We start from the raw sequence: 18,169 nt of genomic DNA on the forward strand, positions 1-18,169 counted from the left end.
CCACCTTCATCCCACGCTGAACCCTTGGTACAGCTAGCCTTGACACCTGGCTTAGATACACTTCACTCCCAAAGCTTTCATTGTCTTCAAAGGATTCCCATTGCCTTTGATTACAAGAAAAGCAGCGCCAAACTATCAAACTGAGAGCTCCCCCACCCTTGGCCCTCACCTCTGGCCCTTGGCCTGCTAATGCATTTTGATTTGTGCGTGGACAACACATCCCTGGAACTTTTCCATCCTAACAAGTTTAGGAAAAAATACCTTGTGCTATAAAGGAAGTAATAATATTGAGTTTGAAAAAAAACTATACTGTAGTTTGAATTGACTTGAAAGCCTACAACATCACACTCCCTTTACTGCCAAGACAAAGCCCTTCAGACTCCCGTGTCCTGTAGGAACAAGCTGCGGGATTCATCCCTTCCTGAGGGAGAACACAGGCCTTTCCTGAAGTCCCCTGGGCATGGGGAGGAGGAGCTGGGAGTGAAGCTGCTGCTCGCGCCTCCTTCCATGGCTAACAAAGCATCCCCTGACAAAACATAACCTACTAAGCAAGTCCTTTTTGTTCACTGGAGGTAGGAAAGGAAGCATGGGATTTAATTGCCAGCCAAGAATATTTAGCCTGGACATTAGGAAAAGCTGTCCAGGGGTGAAGACATTGCAGCTATGGAACAGACTGCAAAGGGAGGTTGTGGGATCTCCATCTGTGGATGTCTCGAAGGAGATGCCAATTAAATTTTGTAAGGAGGGACAAAGGGGAATGAGTTCAGCTATATTGTATGCCTAGGGATCTTTCCACAATGCTGTGAAAAACGGTTTTAAGAAAACTACCTTTGCTGATATGAATGCAGGGCAGCATTCACCTCAGCTAACCCTGAAAGAAAAAAAAAAAATGCACAGCCTCCTCTACAGATTGGCTAATCAAACGCTCACTTAACAAAGGGATGACAGACCTTCTCCACAGACTACAGAAGACTAGAGGGCCACCTCAGACATCAAATCTATCTTCTAGGGCCACTGAGGTTCACCAAGATTAATCCCACCTGAAGATAGCCTGTGTAGCCCTGCACAGAAGATCTCTGAGAGCAAAAGGCTCTTATACTAAGGTCCAAGGATAGAAAATATAGGGAAACAGAAGCTAAAAACGGCGCAGATATTTAACGAATAAGAAGCAGCTTACCTGGAGACACACTGGATTCTCTGTCACTTGAAGCGTTTTGGTCAGGGAAAGCGCTCGGTGAGGGTTTGGTGCTGTGCCAGTTGCTTTGACTGGAGAGGTGAAGGTCAGGCTCTGTGATGAGCAGCAGTATTTTTTTTAAGCAGATTGGACTGGATGAGGAACAATTCAGGTTATTTACTGCAGTGACAGCCTAGAAAAAACTTCCTAAAAGAGATACGCTTTGCAAACCACACTTCTGCCCTCCCCGTAGTACTATGAATAACGCTCCTCCGTTCAGCTGCAAAGCAAGGTGCTTGGCTCTGCTGCCACCCCATCACAACTCAGCCTTGAGAATACTTGTGGGCAACCTCTGCATGTTAACCCACCTCTGCAGATTACCTCACGGATCAGGAATGGAGTGCTCTCTTCTGCAAAAGCACGTTTGTGAGAACAGCCCCAAATTTGTATGAGATGGTCAGTAAAAGCAGGGTGTAGCCTCTCTTGTGACATTACTCTAGCATCCTTGCTTCACCCAGCAGTGAAAAAGGCTCACTCTGGAATTAAGCATGTTAAAGAACCACACAGTGAAATCTTGAATGTGAAAGAGAAAGATGAAGGATATGAAGCATAATTGCAGGTGGAGGTTGGGAGAAAGTAAATACCATTCGACTTGAAAAAATAATTTCACACACTAGCAAACAAAAATGAAATTTATAAGGAGTTTATTGGATTGGTAAAATGTAATAAAAAAGCATTTGTGATACTTCTTCTGCAAAGAAAAAAGGCATCTGGCGATTTTGCATATTTATTTTCCCTTACAAAACATTAGAAAAGCATAACTGATAAAATAAGGATAACAACTGAGAGAGCAGAGCAAAGAGGAAAATACATCTCAATATAATTGGATAATGCATAATAAAAATACAGAAAACACATGCTTAAAACAGCTTTCATTCTCTTACAGTAAAAAGTCATTTTACGTGTTGAATAAAAAATATACGCCGGTTGCTCTGAAAATTGCAGTTTAGAAGAGGTAACTAGCTGAGAACAAAATATATATATCTATATATATTTATAAATATAGAAAATGTGTATATGCTGTATCTGTCCTCAGAACAAACTGGAATAAATGGTTTTCAATTCATGCACACAAGTTACCAGAGAAAAAACTTCATATATAACCTAGCAGACCAATCCTGTAAGGTGCTGATTGCATTTCCTGAGTGCCCTCAAAACCCTGTGGAAGTAGTCAGCGAAGGAGCCGAGTGGCCTGGAGGGTTCAGTGAGAAGGGAGGGGACTCAGCCTCTCACGGGAGGTGCATTCAGCAACTCGCAGGATTTGTGACAACTCCAATGACAGCAGGATCGGGCCCCTCACAGACTCGGGTGCTGCTTGTGCTCAGCACGGGGTAACGCTCTGGTACCCCCATGCTCTGACAGACAGGAGACCAGTCCCAAAAGCTCAAGTAATGTTACTTCGTTAGGATCTGAAGGCACGGAGTTTGCAGCAGAAGGCATCCCTTGTACAGGGAATGCCTCCTCGCACCCCTCTCTTGCCCAGATACCCAGGCTAGTGATTCACATTTAAAGGAAGATGCTTCCCATACCACTGAGAGCCTCTGTCTGCTGCTGCAGAACCAGGAGAAGGGTGAGCAGCCACGCTCCCCTCCCAGCTGCACCAAAGGAAACCACACAAAACCCACTCTATCTCAAGGGCTAAACCAACAGCTACCAGAAAGCTGAAATACCATCTCAAACCTGGCCTAATCATCCACTACCCATTAATATCCACCCAGTAAACATCATCACCAGCGAACCCTAGAGCAGACAGGTCCTACAGCTGGCAGGGATAGGCCCAAGCATAGCAGCAACAGAGGGCAAATACATTCCTGGGGGCATGCCCTCCTTGCAGTTTGGAATAGCTAAGCAGATCTCCCAGCCCATGAGGCATTTAGCCAAGAGGAATCCTTCTGGAATGACCCACATGTGGTTCGGACCCCCTGGTGTCAACCCACAGGTAAAGCCAATGTTAGGGATTAGGCTCTGAAATGCAACACATCTCTGCTGTTTGTTCTGAGCAGGAAGGTGCCGTTACCAACACTGCACTGTCGGTACTCTGCCTCTCATTTCACTAACTGGAAGGAAGGCACCTGCAGGCTGCCCTCCAGGCTCTCTGGCAGTCCAGAACACAAACCATGGTGTGGGAAATTATAGGACCCTTAAGCAAGTTGAATTTTCACCAAGGCATATCCTATCTAGCAAGGTCAAGAGAAAATCCAAGCATCAATTTGCTCTGCCCATACCTCGAACTATTCTCAGTCCCCACTCTCCAGAGGGACAACGGGGGTCATGGTGGTGCAGTCCCAAGCATCAAAGAATCACAGAATCAGAGCTTTCCCTTTGCTGCATTTCCAATAAAGCTTGCATTTCCTCTCCAACTGCAGCTGGAAAAGAGCTTCCTAAAACATCTTTTTGGGGATTCAAAGTGAAAGCACATCAGCCTTTTTAACACAGTAGTGCCAGTCAAACACCCAGCCTTTGGTTCACCTTTGAATTTTCTCCTCTAACGTTGTACAAAAAAGTGGATAATGGAGACCTTATAAAAGCCAGTATTAAGCAAATAAAATCTCCAGATATGAATGACTATGGAGCTCTGACAAGATTGAGATGTTGAAGGAGATACAGCCTAGTACCTCCACTGCTGAACAGTTGTCTACCAGACAAGGTGGTGTAGTAAACAAGACAACAAGCTTTGCTCATCCCAATGGAGAACAAACAGATGCTCAAAATTAACCGCCTACTGCTTCTGTTCTGTATCACGCTTATGGTTCTCATCCCTGCTTGGCATTAGGGTTATTTCTCTGCTGCCCATGAACGACTACCACAGGTGTCTGAAAAGGCACATTGTGAAGAAAGTGGAATATATTTTTTGTAAAGGCAACTCAGTTAATAACCTACTCCCCATCTTGCTGGTTGTGCTGCTTAGATGCTTGTCAGCTGCTTAGCTACTTGGCCACTAGGCACATTAGAAATACTACTCCTATATGGATAGATCAAAGAACTAGATCAGACTCAAAGGACAAGGCAGAAAACATCCCTTTGCCCAAGTGGAATTGGCTTCCTACCCACACAGAGCTGTCAGTAATGCACTGGCAGATGTGAAGCAGTGCCTCAGTTCTGTGCTTTCAGTCGGTACCATCTCAAATTGAAACAAACCACAACCTCTAGCTGTGCATTTCCGTAAACCTGCTCATCTCACACAGCCCTGAATGAAACGTTAGCACAAAGGCAGCCTAATTGGAGCAGGATCCCCCTCCCCTTCCCTGCAAATCTTAATCACTGCACAGAAAACCCAGAGCTAACGGCAGAGAGAAAACACCTGTTTCTGGCAAAATACCTGCACTACAAAGACAGGATCAAGCCCTAGGCTGGCTGCAGACTCAGCACAGGGAGCAGCTCTGGATACGGAGAGGATGAGGTGGGCCTTGGTTCATTAGGAGGATTTCCTCAGCCCTAGATCTGCACAGAACAGGCTACAGGAGTGTGGCAAGCCGGAGCAAACATCCGCCGAGGAGGTGCTGGGCTCTAGTTTAGGCAACATGCCAGAGGATGGCTTTTTTCTCATTCTTGACTGAGCAGCTGCCACCAAGTAAGAATATAAAAGCAATGAGGAACTACAATGAATGCCCATCTCCCTTTCATTTTGAAATCCGAGCACTTTCCCAAATGAAGGCATTCCTCCCACATAGACTTCATATTTGGAAAACTTCCCCGTATCAGAACTGGAAAATATTCTGATTGCATTTTCTAGTCCTAAAATCTGGGTGTGCTTTCCTAAAGAGTTCCTAACTTTGTTTTAATTCAGTGCCCAAAACAAAATGGTTCTGGACCATATAAGGACCAGATCAAGCCTAGGACCCAGCTAGAATTGAATTAAAAAAAAAAAAAAAGACATCACTAAAGAGCACTTGGTCCTGACTATCAGAAATGCTGAAGAAGCAAAGCTTCTGTACAACAAAATTAGCACAAAAAGCAGAAACTTAGCCACTAAAAAAAAAAAGACCAATTACAACCTTTAGTCTTTGCCATGTTTATTATTTTCACCTCTCTGCTCCCAGATGAAATGGGGCTGCTCAGTTCTCTTTCCAATTCAAGCCGGCCTTGCTCGCTGGGCTGTCCCACTGCTGGCACGGACCCGCGGAGACACGACTTCCTGCACCTCGGGGGAATGCTGAAGTGGGGCTATTTTTTAAACATCAAACTATTCCTGTTCAACATACACTTTGCTACCAAAAATAAAACAAGCATCCGAGTCTTTAAACAAGTGGACTGACCCTTTATAGTTTCACAACAATATTTTAAACCTGAGGTAGGCGGGATGGGAATACATTTTCCTACTTAGGGCAAATAATGAGGAAACCTACATTTCTGGATACGAAATGCTGGGTAATAACAAATCAGAGGGCTGTCGCTGAGCCCGTTCTGCCAGCCAGCCCCTGTAAGAAGAAAACAGCAAGAAAGGTTTTTTTTTTTTTTTTTTGCACTGATGATCTTAGAATGAAAAGAGGGGCAACACACGGGAAGGGAAGAGGAAGCCAGGTACATGGCATGGAAATGACTTGCCTGGAGCAAGCACACAAGTAAGCAGAAAAATGGCAAATACAACCTGCCTCCTTATTCCCTTTAGCCTTGTTCCCCCAAACTAGTCTGGGAACAAACGGTGGGAAGAGGAGGGTGGAGCAGCAGTCTGAGCAGGGCAGATGCTCCAGTTTAAAGCGTATCTTCCCAAAGAGGAACCGAGGCTGGGGGCAGGGGAGATGGCTATTATTAATGTCCTTCCGTATATAGCAAAGCAGACATCCTGCATAATGGCAACACAATACATCAATAATAGCCCAAGAATAGCTTCCTACCGTTTTTTTCCCCTGACAGTTAGAAACATAAAGAGAAAAATCAAGCTGCTGAGATAAATAGCTGAGTCTCCACCCCCACCTCAAATTGCCTTGGCATATTTTAAGAGATAAATGGTTCTATGAGAAATTTAAATAGCTTTCTCTTTTCTTTTTTGGCAGCTGCAAGAACTGGGTCAGGTGTAGAAATTATTAATTTTGAAGCCTGAAAAACCCATGTTTGAAAGTAAGTTTTTTTCTCCCTTTAAAGCATCAACTTTCTTAGAAGTAGAGTTAGAAAAAATTAAAAAATAATTGTGCTTTCTTTTTTTTTTTTTTTTATAAGTCATACCAAAAATAATTAAATAACAGTGCAAGCTGCAGAAAAGGGACGATTTGCATAACGCTTTAACGGACATTAAATGTATCCATAGTGGGTTGCCAATATTTTTTGCACAGAATAACAGTGTTTGCACAATGGCTTTTGTTCCTCTTGATCAAACATAGCGCTGGGAATATGGCTTGAAGGAGAAGACTGGGGGACACCCCTCTCAAGTTCTACCCTGACTCGAGAACACGTTTTAAAAGAGAGAAGAGACTACCGTGAGAGTGACCAGCACCAAGGACTTTCGCAAGGAGCTCATTTCCTCATTGCCAGGCCTCAGGACTGACATGCCAGACAGCTGATCTGCTTGAGGCCTGCTTGCTGGTGCTCAGTGCTGGTGAACCTGGTGCTGAACTGTGGGTAAATCGCTGCCTTCCACTTCCACTCAGGTTACTGCTGTTTTACATTGGTATCAGCATTTGTAGCTCAGCTACTCTGAATGCTGCCAAAAGCCATCTCCCTCCTTGTGTCATATCTAGAAGGATCTCTTTGCAACCATAAGATCCTGAATCTTACAAAAAAGAAAGGCGAAATCCTGTAGAAACTGCTTGGAGCAAAGAAATGCTGATATATAAACTCCCTTGCAGGATAGTACACTAGTTAAGACCTGTAAAAGGTTCAAATTTCCAGTCCTACAAAGACTCCGAGATCTCGAAAGATACACAGCTGGCGCACAGCCCGCTCGCTTTGCTACATGCCTGGTAAAAATCTCTTCTGTGTCCCAAAGCAGGCAGATATGTGAGGAGGAGGAGGATGCCTCATTGCTGGATCTCCGCAGGGCTCGCCGCTTGTGCTGTTCTTCCCTTAGTGACCAATCAAAAATTTAAAAGGTGACAAAGACACATGTAAATAGAACTGCAATGCCTAGAAAGTCAGAGCACAGATAGGATCAGAAGACAGACTGTAATTACAGGCCCTGCTACTTATTACATAGGCCAGTTGTGTTACATGAGCCTTCTGTGGAAACTTCCTGTGTAATTAATAAAGGAGAAACAAAATACTTTTGCAATCACTTTTCTAGATTTCACTGTGGGGGTCCAATCCTGCCATCCTGGATTAGCTCTAATCATAGTCAATCTTTCTCTGCATAAACTGAAGGCATCTGTTCTGTAAGACGTGAAAAAAAAACAAAAAGAAAAAAAAACTTATTGCAAACCTACACCACGCAATCAAGAAGGAAAGGAAATCGATCCTGAAAACCCCCACCCAGATTGTAATTTGACAATGTTTTCAAGACATCTGGCAAAAAAGGAGAAGAAAGAAGAATGTTATGAAATATTTAAAACCCTACTTCCGTCAGGAATACATGAGAGGGGAAAGGTGAATTTGAAAAGGCTGCATTATTTTTAAGCCAGAAATGAAAGCACCACTGTTTGCATAGGAGCACGAGATGCCCTTGGCCCAAGCCAGAGCTGTCCTGAGAAAAAGTACCAGGCACTGATTTAACAGGGGCTGGCATGACGAAGTCCAGGCTGCAGATGAACAGGGCCAGAGAAGCTGTCCTGCACACCATGGCATGCACCATGGGACTTCAAGGATAAGGCAAATGAGAGCGTTCATAATACAGTAAAATATCTGAGTGTACACAGCCCATCACTGATCCTCATCTAAAGCTTCAGTCAGATTTTCAACAGAGATGGGAAACAGATCCAAGGAAGGATTTCTCCTAAAAACATTTCTCTTACTGCTGAGATTCTTACTAAAGACCCAAACTGCCCTGCGAGATCTGAGATGCACCGAGCGGCACTTTGCTTTGTTCCTGCATCCAGGATCTTGCCCTCTCCACCTGCAAATCCCCACCAGCATGAAGAATGTCTCCAGAAAGATCTTAGCCAAGCCTGACTGCTGGGCTAACCAGCCAGGCTGAGCAACCTGCACCACCAAAAACAGGTTGAGGCTGTACATCAGGAGGGGAGCAACGAGGCAGACAGACATGCAGGAGTTAGGATGCTCAGCAGTGCCTTTGCCTTGGTTACATCCACCTGCCTGCAGTACAGTTCCAGTGGAAACCATAAAAGACTTCAGGACAAGTGCTGGGCATACAAATGGGATCAAAACGGTCCTGATAAGCTGAAACAAAAGACACTTTGGAACAAAACTGGCACGGCCACAATCCCCACAACGCTTGTGTAAGACAGCAAGAAAGAACGCCTAGAACGTATTTATCAAAAGCCATTTTATGCAGATTTTTCCTTCTGAATATTTAAGATGTGGTGAATATTAAACTTCAGAGATTCTTAATACGTTCCAAAGCCCCATAGACCTTTGAAATGCTAGCTCATCAATATGCAACATCTAATCTTGTCAAAAAAAAAAGGAAAAAGAAAAGCTATTTATCCTTTGCTCATAGAGGTTACAGAAAGAATCCCAAGAAAAAAAAAAAGAAAAACAACCAAAAAAAACAAACTTCCAGCATCTTATGCAATAGGTTAAATTTGCACTGGTTGGGAAAGTTTCACTTTCTGCAAGGAAAAGGGAAAGTGCCTGTATGCGCGTTGCTGCTGGAAGCTTCTTCTAAAGTGTGAGGCTGAAACTGTGTAGCTGGATTACAGTAAGTAGTTTATTAAGAAACCAAGGCTTGTGGCTTTGCATCCTGTTTCAGTCAAATGTAGTCTCAGGATCCCCCCTCCACAGGCCAGCAGACAGTGCGCCACCTAAAAACCCATTCTTGTCCAAAACACTGTGGTTAAAATGGCTTTGCTTGTTTATAAAGTTTAGTGTTTCGTATCGCTTGCATCTGACCTTCAGCAGAAAGAAAAGCTCAGTTAAATTGTGCAAATATGTACCAAATGGGAGCAAGGGAAAGCAGCCAAAAATGCTGCATGAGCTTTTGCAGGGCTGCAGCCTTTTAGGAGCACCAGTGAGATGAACTGGATGAGAGGCCAAATTGATTTAGGCTCCAGGCAGGGGCTTTAAAACACCATGACATCCAAATTCACAAAGAAAATGTTCTGTTACTGCAACCCCAAATTTCCTGCACATGAAAACACTGTTTTCTTTCATCTTTGGGAGATGCTCATTCTGTAATCCGACATTTAAAAATGAACAAACAAACAGGAGTCAGCTGACAAAGGATTCTTGCTGGTGAATGGAAGTAGGTCACCGAGTGTTCTGCCTTTACAGCCTGGCTTAATATTAGTGTCGCACACAAAACAGTAACAAAACTGTGCTGGAGACAGGGAAAGGACTCTAATTTTGTCTTTTCTATGAAAATTAGCATTAACATTCTGCATTAATGTGCAATGCCTCCCCAGTACCCGATATCTGGATAATTAAAAAACAAAAACACAAAGCAAACCACACACTAAATTAAACAACAACAAAAAACCCTTACTGGTCAGCCTGCATTTAAAGACATCTAAGTACGAGTAATCGAGCAGAGAGGAATTTTCCTGAAGGAACATAAAAGAAAATGAAAGCTCCACATACAAGACCAAATAAAATCTTCTGTCTCTCACGAATGCAAATGTTGGCTGCCCTTTTACACAAACATATTAAAGGAATAAAACTGGAGGAAAAGAAATAAAAGAGGGAAAACTAATAAATTCACTTTTGGAGAAAAAATATTTAAAAACAAACTATCCTTCAAACAAATTTCTTCATGATAAGTCCCTGCAATCATGTGGTTCTAAATTACATGGTTAAATATGACTGAAAAAGTAAGGCACAATTTCACAATCATTTTAAAAGCAATAATTATAATCATTTTCTTTGATATCCATATGGCAGGCCACTGATACTATGGATGCGCAAAAATACTTGATTAAAGATCTGGAAAAGTTTTTCCGACTACTAGCTAAGCCTTGCAATACCTCTGTGAAGTAAGTAACATACCATCTTCACTACAAGGACGAGAGCATGTTGAGCAAATGGAAAAAGAGGGTAAGATTGCCACTTGTGGACAAAAGGGAGGGCAGAGACAAAAAAGTAGAGCCTCCAAGCACCATGTTCCCAGTGAGGGACGTTAACCCCTGGAAATGTAAAGGTAATGACACCCCTTTTGGGTGCTTTTGTTTCCTTCCTCATTTTCTAAAAGGTCTACAAGTGATGAGAAATGTAGACAAACAGAAAAACAGAAAAAAAAGTTTGGACTAAGAGCTCTTGATATCAGCAATCAGCCCATGGGATAGTTGCCTATACACATAACACGAAGCCAAAAGAGACCAGGAACACACAGCCAGGAACAAAGCCCAGTGGGTATAAGTAGCAGTGCTTAATATTTCAGCCTAAACGTTTCTTAGTTGTAGCCCCACAACCACCTTACGTGTGCATGTGAGTCCGTATGCCAGAGTGGTCTGCAGGTGTTTGAGCTTAGTGTTTGCAAATCGCAGCAGAGAACCTGCAAGCTGAAATGAGAGCTGTTCCCCAAAGGCCATCAGGAAACCTACTGAGCTTATGGCTTTCTCTTGGGTTTTTATATGTCAGGAGAACTTTATAATTTCACAAGTGTTAAGTCTTCTCTCTCTCGCAGCACTCGGAAGCACCAAATGCCAGACAGGCAATTGACTGTTGCAAATTCAAACTTGAAATGTTGAGGAAGACAGGTAATATTTCAAGAAATGTTTAAGGAGAAATGCCATTCCCAAGCCCAGAATGGTGAGGAAGTTCAATCGTACCTCTTGATCTTCATGGCAGCTGCAATGATGTGCTTATATTTTTCACTAATTTTAAGAAAAAAAATGCAATTGCCACATAAAAAGTCACAGGCACTCTCCATAGCCAGGCAGTCCATGGCTTTAAGAAAAACAAACCCAACGGAAGTAACGCTGTTATTTTAAGAAGAGTCACATTATTTGGATTGTTCTGGCAAAGGAAACAGTGACTTCAAAGTTAGTAAAGCTAGTCAAAAATTAGGGGGGTAAAATACCTTGTGAAAAGTTTCAAAGTTTTTTTTCTTAAAATTTTACTTTACCAGGCCTAATACTGAATCATTTTCCAAGAACACGTGCTTTAAAAAAATAAAAAAGGGAATTTTTTATCCAAAAAAGCTTTCAAAACCATTACAGAAACTTTAATTTACCTGCAGAAGAAACCCAAGAACTACAAAAAATGAGGGAGACATGGGTTTTTGAGAAATGAAAATATTTGTTAACAACTCTGAAATCTATTTAGATAAAAATTCAATATGGTTTTAATTATAACAGCAAGAAAAACTGTTGTGGATAACACTGAAAAGAGAATATCTCATTTAAAAAACGGCACTTCTGACATCACATAATTTAGTGTAAAAATTGTGACCAGCTCTAACTGGAAATAGTGTTCTTGCTCACAGCTCTCTTAATTTGTACATTACTAACCTCCAGATAGTTCTAAGTAGTTCCTGCTATCCTTTGGCAACAAACCCTCAATTACCATCACTAGTGTTTTCTCTTGGGAATTTCACCACAGTGAGATTCTTCAGCACATCCCTCTGCTAGCCCTGACTTACAGTATTGAAAGTTATATCAAACGTAGTCAGCACAACTCTGGGAACAAATGGCAAATCAACGTGACGAACCGACTGCTGGAAACATATATCAATAAAAAAAAAAAAGTTAAAAACTCAAATCCTTTCTCAGCCAAGGCATCAGGTGTCTAACATGGTTACTGAAGGAAGGTGAAGACACAGAATTTCCCTCACAGACCGTCTCTGGGGGTGCTGTTAGCCCACATTTGCCGGACTGTCTCAAAATCAAAAGGATCAATACCATAAAACCAGCATTTATCAGGCCTAGGCTAGGCTTGGCTCACCACGGCCTAGCAGGAAGGAGCAGGTTCAAAGAGATTTCAGTATGATTTGTTGCATATTCTCTTCAACTACCACCAATTCTCTAAAAGACACCTTTTCCTCATTCTTCTCAGGCACATTTTGCTGGTAGGTAGAAAGTCAACTTGAGGCCTGTGTCTCAGGGAAGCCTTGCTCCTGCCGTCAGGCTGAACACTATTATGTAGAGTTCACTCTGATAAACACTTCGCTACTCCCACACCTCTATGATGAAGTCATTACCCAAGTGTTTTGCAGCTGTGATAAAAATCTAAACTAAAATATTAAAAAAAATAATTAAAGGTGCATTATCTGATATGCTAAAGCAGTGGTGTTGCTTTCTGTTTTTAAAAGCAACGTTCAGGCAATGATTAAGGTAAGTGACAAAAAAAACCATCACATTCATAAAATACTAGTGTTAACCTTGGGGATATGCTTAAGGATTGGGCTGTAACCAAGGCAACCCAATCTTTCGGAGAAAGTTTAAGTAGTCACTTAAAGCCATGGTTCAAAGATACAGTAAATCTGGCTGGAGGGCTACTTACGACACAGGGAAAGTACCACAGCCACCTGACACGAAGCACCGATCTTGTAATAACTCACCCCCCCATTGTCCACATGTTGCATTGGGTCATCTCCTGTTTGCCCTCCTCCAGCCAGCATGAGGGCGATGCAGGAGCTGCATCGTGTGTTCAAGCTCATTTGACAGAAATTTGTGCCCACATCCTACCCAACTTGAACCTGCCTGACTGGGCGATACAGAATCAGTCTGGTATTAATGACTGTACACCCATGGCTTACGTCATACCATGCAACGGCTTTAAGCCTATGCTTAAACAAACCCCGTGGGCTTAAGCATTTTGCTAAATTAGACCCTGATCCTGGCCCCTCTTGGGCCCTATCTGGCCACACAAATCATGGGATCAGGCCCCACTCGCCAACAAATGCTCAAAAAGCCAAAGCAGCACAAGCAAAACCTCTGTAGACTCAAACAGAGATGTGTGATCTTCCAAATCTTTCTGAAAGGAACAGTTCCGACATTACCACAGGCACAAACGAAGTGATTTTTATCATGGCTAAGAAGTGCACCTTAAAAAAGCAAGGCCTCTTTGGCAAAATAAAGTCCTTCTTTGGAACAGATAAGTCAGGTTATATTACAAATATGTGATAAATATTGTGATGTAGCAATATCCCAGGGGTTCTTAATTACAGTGCAAGTAAGATAAGTCCACCAACATTTCCTAATTAAACCCTGATGCATCAGAGGGGAGATTTCCATGCACAGGTGGGTGATGAGACCCTCAGTACGTACATGTACATATATGTATATATACATATATGCACTACCTTGCAAATATATTTATAGCAATTTTAGAAGCCAAAAGAACATGAATTACAGAAAATGAAGATGAGCTTTTTGGACACTCACTTCTTCCAACAGGCAGATGGCTTTGGTGTTTCAGAAGTAAAAACAAAAGCACAACAGTACCTTTGCCCAGATATATCAGGTAGAGAAATTAGCCACAGTACCTCATATAACACTGCCCAATCTTTGTCAACTGCTTTCCATCCATGGGGTATTTTGTGTGTGAAAAGTTTGGCTCTCACCTCCCTGCACACCAGCCCAACTCACCACAGCACCCTAATAACACAGAGATTCAGATCTAGACCTCCTGGCTGGCCCTTGGCTTTGAAATGGGCTGGAATCCCAAACCTACATACCAGCAAACTTTTCTGGAAAAAGAAAACAGAACTCCAAAATTGGTAGTTTGGGCCAATCCATGATTAGTTTAATTCCCATAGCATCCCTGGGAAGTTGTAAAGAAACCTCGTGCAGAAGATGAGAAGCCATATGACTTGCTCCAAGTCCAGCCTATGGCAGAGCCATAAAAGCCCAAGGGGCTTTCGACTTCAGTCCTCCTGAGTCGTGCCTGCCTGCAGACTGTGGCCAAATTAGCTCACTTCCATCAGTTACCCCACTGTTATTTATGAGGGTCTCATCAGCCACCTGATTTAACACTAACAAGGAGGAAGTTCAGAGCTGTGTTTGTAGCCTGATGAATGGCTTCTTCTGTGCATGCTTGCAGAAATGTAAAATCCTCTATAGGGATACAACAAGTGTTAGCAATCCCAGCTCTGAACTCCGGTGTTTCTATGGGGTTAATTCAAACTGGATTTGCTCAATAGTTGCCAGGGTTTTTGACTGGTGGTGGTGGGGACTGCCTGTAAAGAAGCGAGCTCAGAAGTATCTTACGTGCCATGGTTCAGGGAGCAGGAGCCCAGATGGAATCTGGCAGAAGCCACAGTGCAAAAAAAGTCTGTTAACGTATAAGGCAGTAAAATTCTTGAAGGCCAGGGTAGAAATCTAGTATAAAAAGGCAAACTGCTTCAGCACAGTCACTACGGTGGAGAATGATTTCTATTGCTTAATGATGCCACCCTTCTACAAAGAAGGATTCATTCTGAGCTGTGAATTTTGGGAGTCTTCCCTGACACCAATGCAGCTTGCCAAAATACAGAAAGACCTATCTGAAACCTCTGTTCCTTACACAGTTTGTATTTGAATTTACTGTATACAGCTAAAGCTATTACAGTTCACAGTGTTCTTCCATAAAGGTTAGTGCTAAACTGAAAGTAAATGCACCATTTGCTGGAGCTGCAGTGAGTATATCAATTTTTTCTTCTTTGTTTCTTACCAGCCTAGCTCATCTAACTTTCCTTTTTTTCCAGCATTAGTAGGTATAATTATATCAGGCTTCTGTTATAGAGATTAAAGATGAAAGCACCGCATTCTCACTGCTTTTCAGTGGGTGCATGAAAAAAATTTCTTGTAACACTGTTGAAAAGTGCCAGTTTGTCACTAATATGGTCAATCAGCCTGCAACTGTTTCAGTTCTGCTTCTTAATTTGTTAAGTGCAAAGAAAGGTATTCTCTTTGATTACATCTGCAAATAAGATATTAATGTCAATTCAGTGATATGAAAATTACTCCCTCACTATGTAATTTGCACCTGAGTTATTACGGGTTTCATGAACAAGAATATTATAGCTGCTCAGAGTGAGCTGCAAATTTATTATTTTTTTAATTAACAAAACAACAAAAAACACAAAAACTCCATCAACATGAGGAAAAAAAAAAGGTTATCTGTGCCCAGCTTTTTATTTACCTTGGCATTTATATTAACTCTGGACAGGAGATGAAAGTGCTGCTCCTGGCCCAGCACTCTTCTGCAATGACATTTTACCAGCGAGGAGTAATAAGTGGCTGGGATGAAAATGAAAGAAAAAAATGCTTGCTTTTTGGGTTGGCACAGAGAACGGTTTAACACCTTAACTTTAAGATAAAAACTGAACAACTGCATGTATTTAGAAAGGTCCTTTTGCCGTTGTTGAAATAAGATACCTTTTTTAATGAGAACTCCAGATTGTGCACGTTACCATCAGAGAAACATCTATCCCAAGGCCTGCTTCAATCCCTGTTACAGTTGAAGAAAAATCCTCCCCATCGCAATTAACAATGGAACAAGACTGCACTGCTTAAATATCTACCCAGAAACCAGCGCTGACATTGGTCCCACTATAATGAGTGGCATAAGATGTTTTTGAGCATCGCTTTCTGCACTGCAGTTCTATGTAGGTTTTTTTTTTTTTTTAACTACTGGGATTTTTAAAAAGTGTTTCCAGCCCCAGATTCTTGAAAGACCTTCTCAATGGACAAGATTGACTTATACCTCTAGTAAATCAAAAGCACATTGTGTGTGTGTGTGTGTGTGTGTAGTGTATTCAAGCTTATGTCTTTCTGTGATTGCTCATTTTGTGAATTGGAAGCATCACTACTGAATAAGTTTATGCAATAGCAAAATATAATTTCATAAGAAAAAGAAAAAAACCTATAGAACTGGAAGGGAATGGAGACAAGTAAGGGCCTAAGGCAAAAGATTCAGACAACAAATCTGTGTCCCAAAGATACAAGGTCACATCTACACTCTTAGGTGCAGCATGGCTGAAGTTGTATTGTTTGTGATGTAATGAGAGGAGCACTGGTTCTACTCTCATACTGGTTTCATACCTTCTGTGACAGTGGAGCTACTTCTGCTGTGACCCAGATACTATTAAGTCAAAGAGAAGCTCCCCTGTCTTCAGTGAGAGCTGATCAAGTTTTCAGAATGACTTAGGAAAAGGGTCTAGAGCTCAGCCACCTTTCACCAGTTCAGACCTCCTTCTACAGGCAGATAACTTAGGTGTTATCACCACTTGTCACCATCAACTGCAGAGACAGCTGGTGGTCTGACTTGCCACCATCCTGGAGAATCATGTCTAAATTAGGTGCCTATTGCAGGCAGTCTGAACATGGCCTGAAGAACTGCCCTCTTGTTCCAACGCCTTCCAGTTTTACCTTTTTTTTTTTTTTTTTTTTTAAACAGAGTTTCAGACCCTAGGCTGGAAAGAAATCATGCAAAGCTTGTGCAATTCCCCCAGAAAGGCATCCTGGGGAGGGTCACAGTTGATACTCAGAGATCAGTGCTGGCCTTGGCAGTCAGAGCCTGGATCCGAGCCGAGTTGCAGGTCTTGCAAAGGATGTGCCCGTCCAGAGGGTAACAGCCCTGATTGTCCCCTTCAGACAGGAGGCCGCCGCAGTCCTAGGAAACAAGCAAACAGCAAAAGCAAAGTAAATAAGAAATAAGAACAAGATTAAGCAAAGAATCTATTAGTCAAAGAAGCTCTCTCCTCACTCTCCACCTTGTAACAGGATCCAGCCTGAGTCAGCGTAAAGCAGAAGCTGAGGTACGTGATGTCTTTCATGATTAAGCCATTTCCTGATAAGAGACAATGCTGCAGAGAAGATGGGTTCCCAAGCTCTCTGCTGAATTTAATCCAATTGAAAATAAAAGGAGATTACTCCCTTCACATTTCTGAGGAAGGAAAGGTCGTTGCATTGAAGAAAACATCAAACTTAAGCACATATTTAATAATGCAAAAAAAGATAAAAAAGGAAGCATCCCCAGGAAGGAAGTTCAGTACTAATATCTGACTACAGGTAATCTCCTTTGGAAGAGTTAATGCCACAAAGCTATAGCATCCTTTCCAGGGTGACAGCTAAGCAAACTCCCTGCCTGTCTCCCATGACCAGAACTGCCACCTGTGTTTGTATTGCTGTTGGTGCAAAAGGGTGTGCCTGAGAGGAGGATTTCGCTGAGACAGGAACAGTGGAAACCCCCAAAAAAGGCCCAAGCACTGTCCCAGAGAACTCTATCTATATATTTTCAGGCTGACTTAAGTACAGCTGCTAGGAAGACTCCTCATTGCTCCTCATGGTGTGTGTGATCAGGCAATCATTTTGGCAAGGACTACTGATGGAGCTGCAGCTAGAGGATTACAGTTTGCTTAGAGGCCATGCTTCATGATAAATCTGTGTTTGTAAATACACCTGGCAGGCAAGTGATAGAAAAAGGAATGTAACTATTGCTCCATTTGAAATAGTTGAGGCACGTGGAGGTGAAGGCCAAAACACAGAAGGATTTTCAGAGATTGCAAAAGACTTCTGTACCTCACTGATGTGGGAGTCTAGCTCTCATCTTTAGTGTCTTACCGACATGCAGTGCCTGTGGGAAGAGTTGCATTATGCAGAGATCATAGCGCAGCAATCTCTGGAACAGCAAATCCACACGGATACTTCAGGTCAAGCCCGCAGCAGTTCAGTTGCCCATGAGATGATGCTCCAAGCTAATAATGTACTGTTTTGGGACCTACGTTGGACTTCACTGAGCCACGTGTCTGTCCTCAGCTATCCACTGCACCTACTTCTGACATTCATGTATGAAGCCTAGGTATCTCAACAGCCAGCATGAAGAAATGCTGTATGATGAATTAGACTCTACAAAATTTAGTGTACGAATGCCCCAATGCCTTATGAAAACTAGGCTTAAGTAATGGGCTGAACCCTGGATGCCAGTGTCAGACTGAGAAGTGAACCAGATGCCCCCAGTCTTAGCCAA

The 18,169-nt window shown here is 42.4% G+C and overlaps 1 protein-coding gene across 32 annotated transcripts in view; it reads right to left on the reverse strand.

The window, feature by feature from the left end:
• Window positions 1–1,861: 1,861 nt before the first annotated feature.
• The window catches only part of LPP (LIM domain containing preferred translocation partner in lipoma), a 336,723-nt gene continuing 320,415 nt past the window's right edge, over window positions 1,862–18,169 (reverse strand). For all 32 annotated transcript variants that reach the window (XM_035544617.1, XM_035544627.1, XM_035544633.1 and 29 more), the window contains one exon: window positions 1,862–16,813. In XM_035544617.1, the coding sequence (XP_035400510.1) occupies window positions 16,685–16,813 (129 nt within the window). In that variant the 3' untranslated portion in view covers window positions 1,862–16,684. The remainder of the gene's footprint in view (window positions 16,814–18,169) is intronic.

The sequence above is a fragment of the Cygnus atratus genome, chromosome 9 (genome assembly GCF_013377495.2).
Source record: "Cygnus atratus isolate AKBS03 ecotype Queensland, Australia chromosome 9, CAtr_DNAZoo_HiC_assembly, whole genome shotgun sequence".
Classification (NCBI taxonomy): Eukaryota; Metazoa; Chordata; class Aves; order Anseriformes; family Anatidae; genus Cygnus; species Cygnus atratus.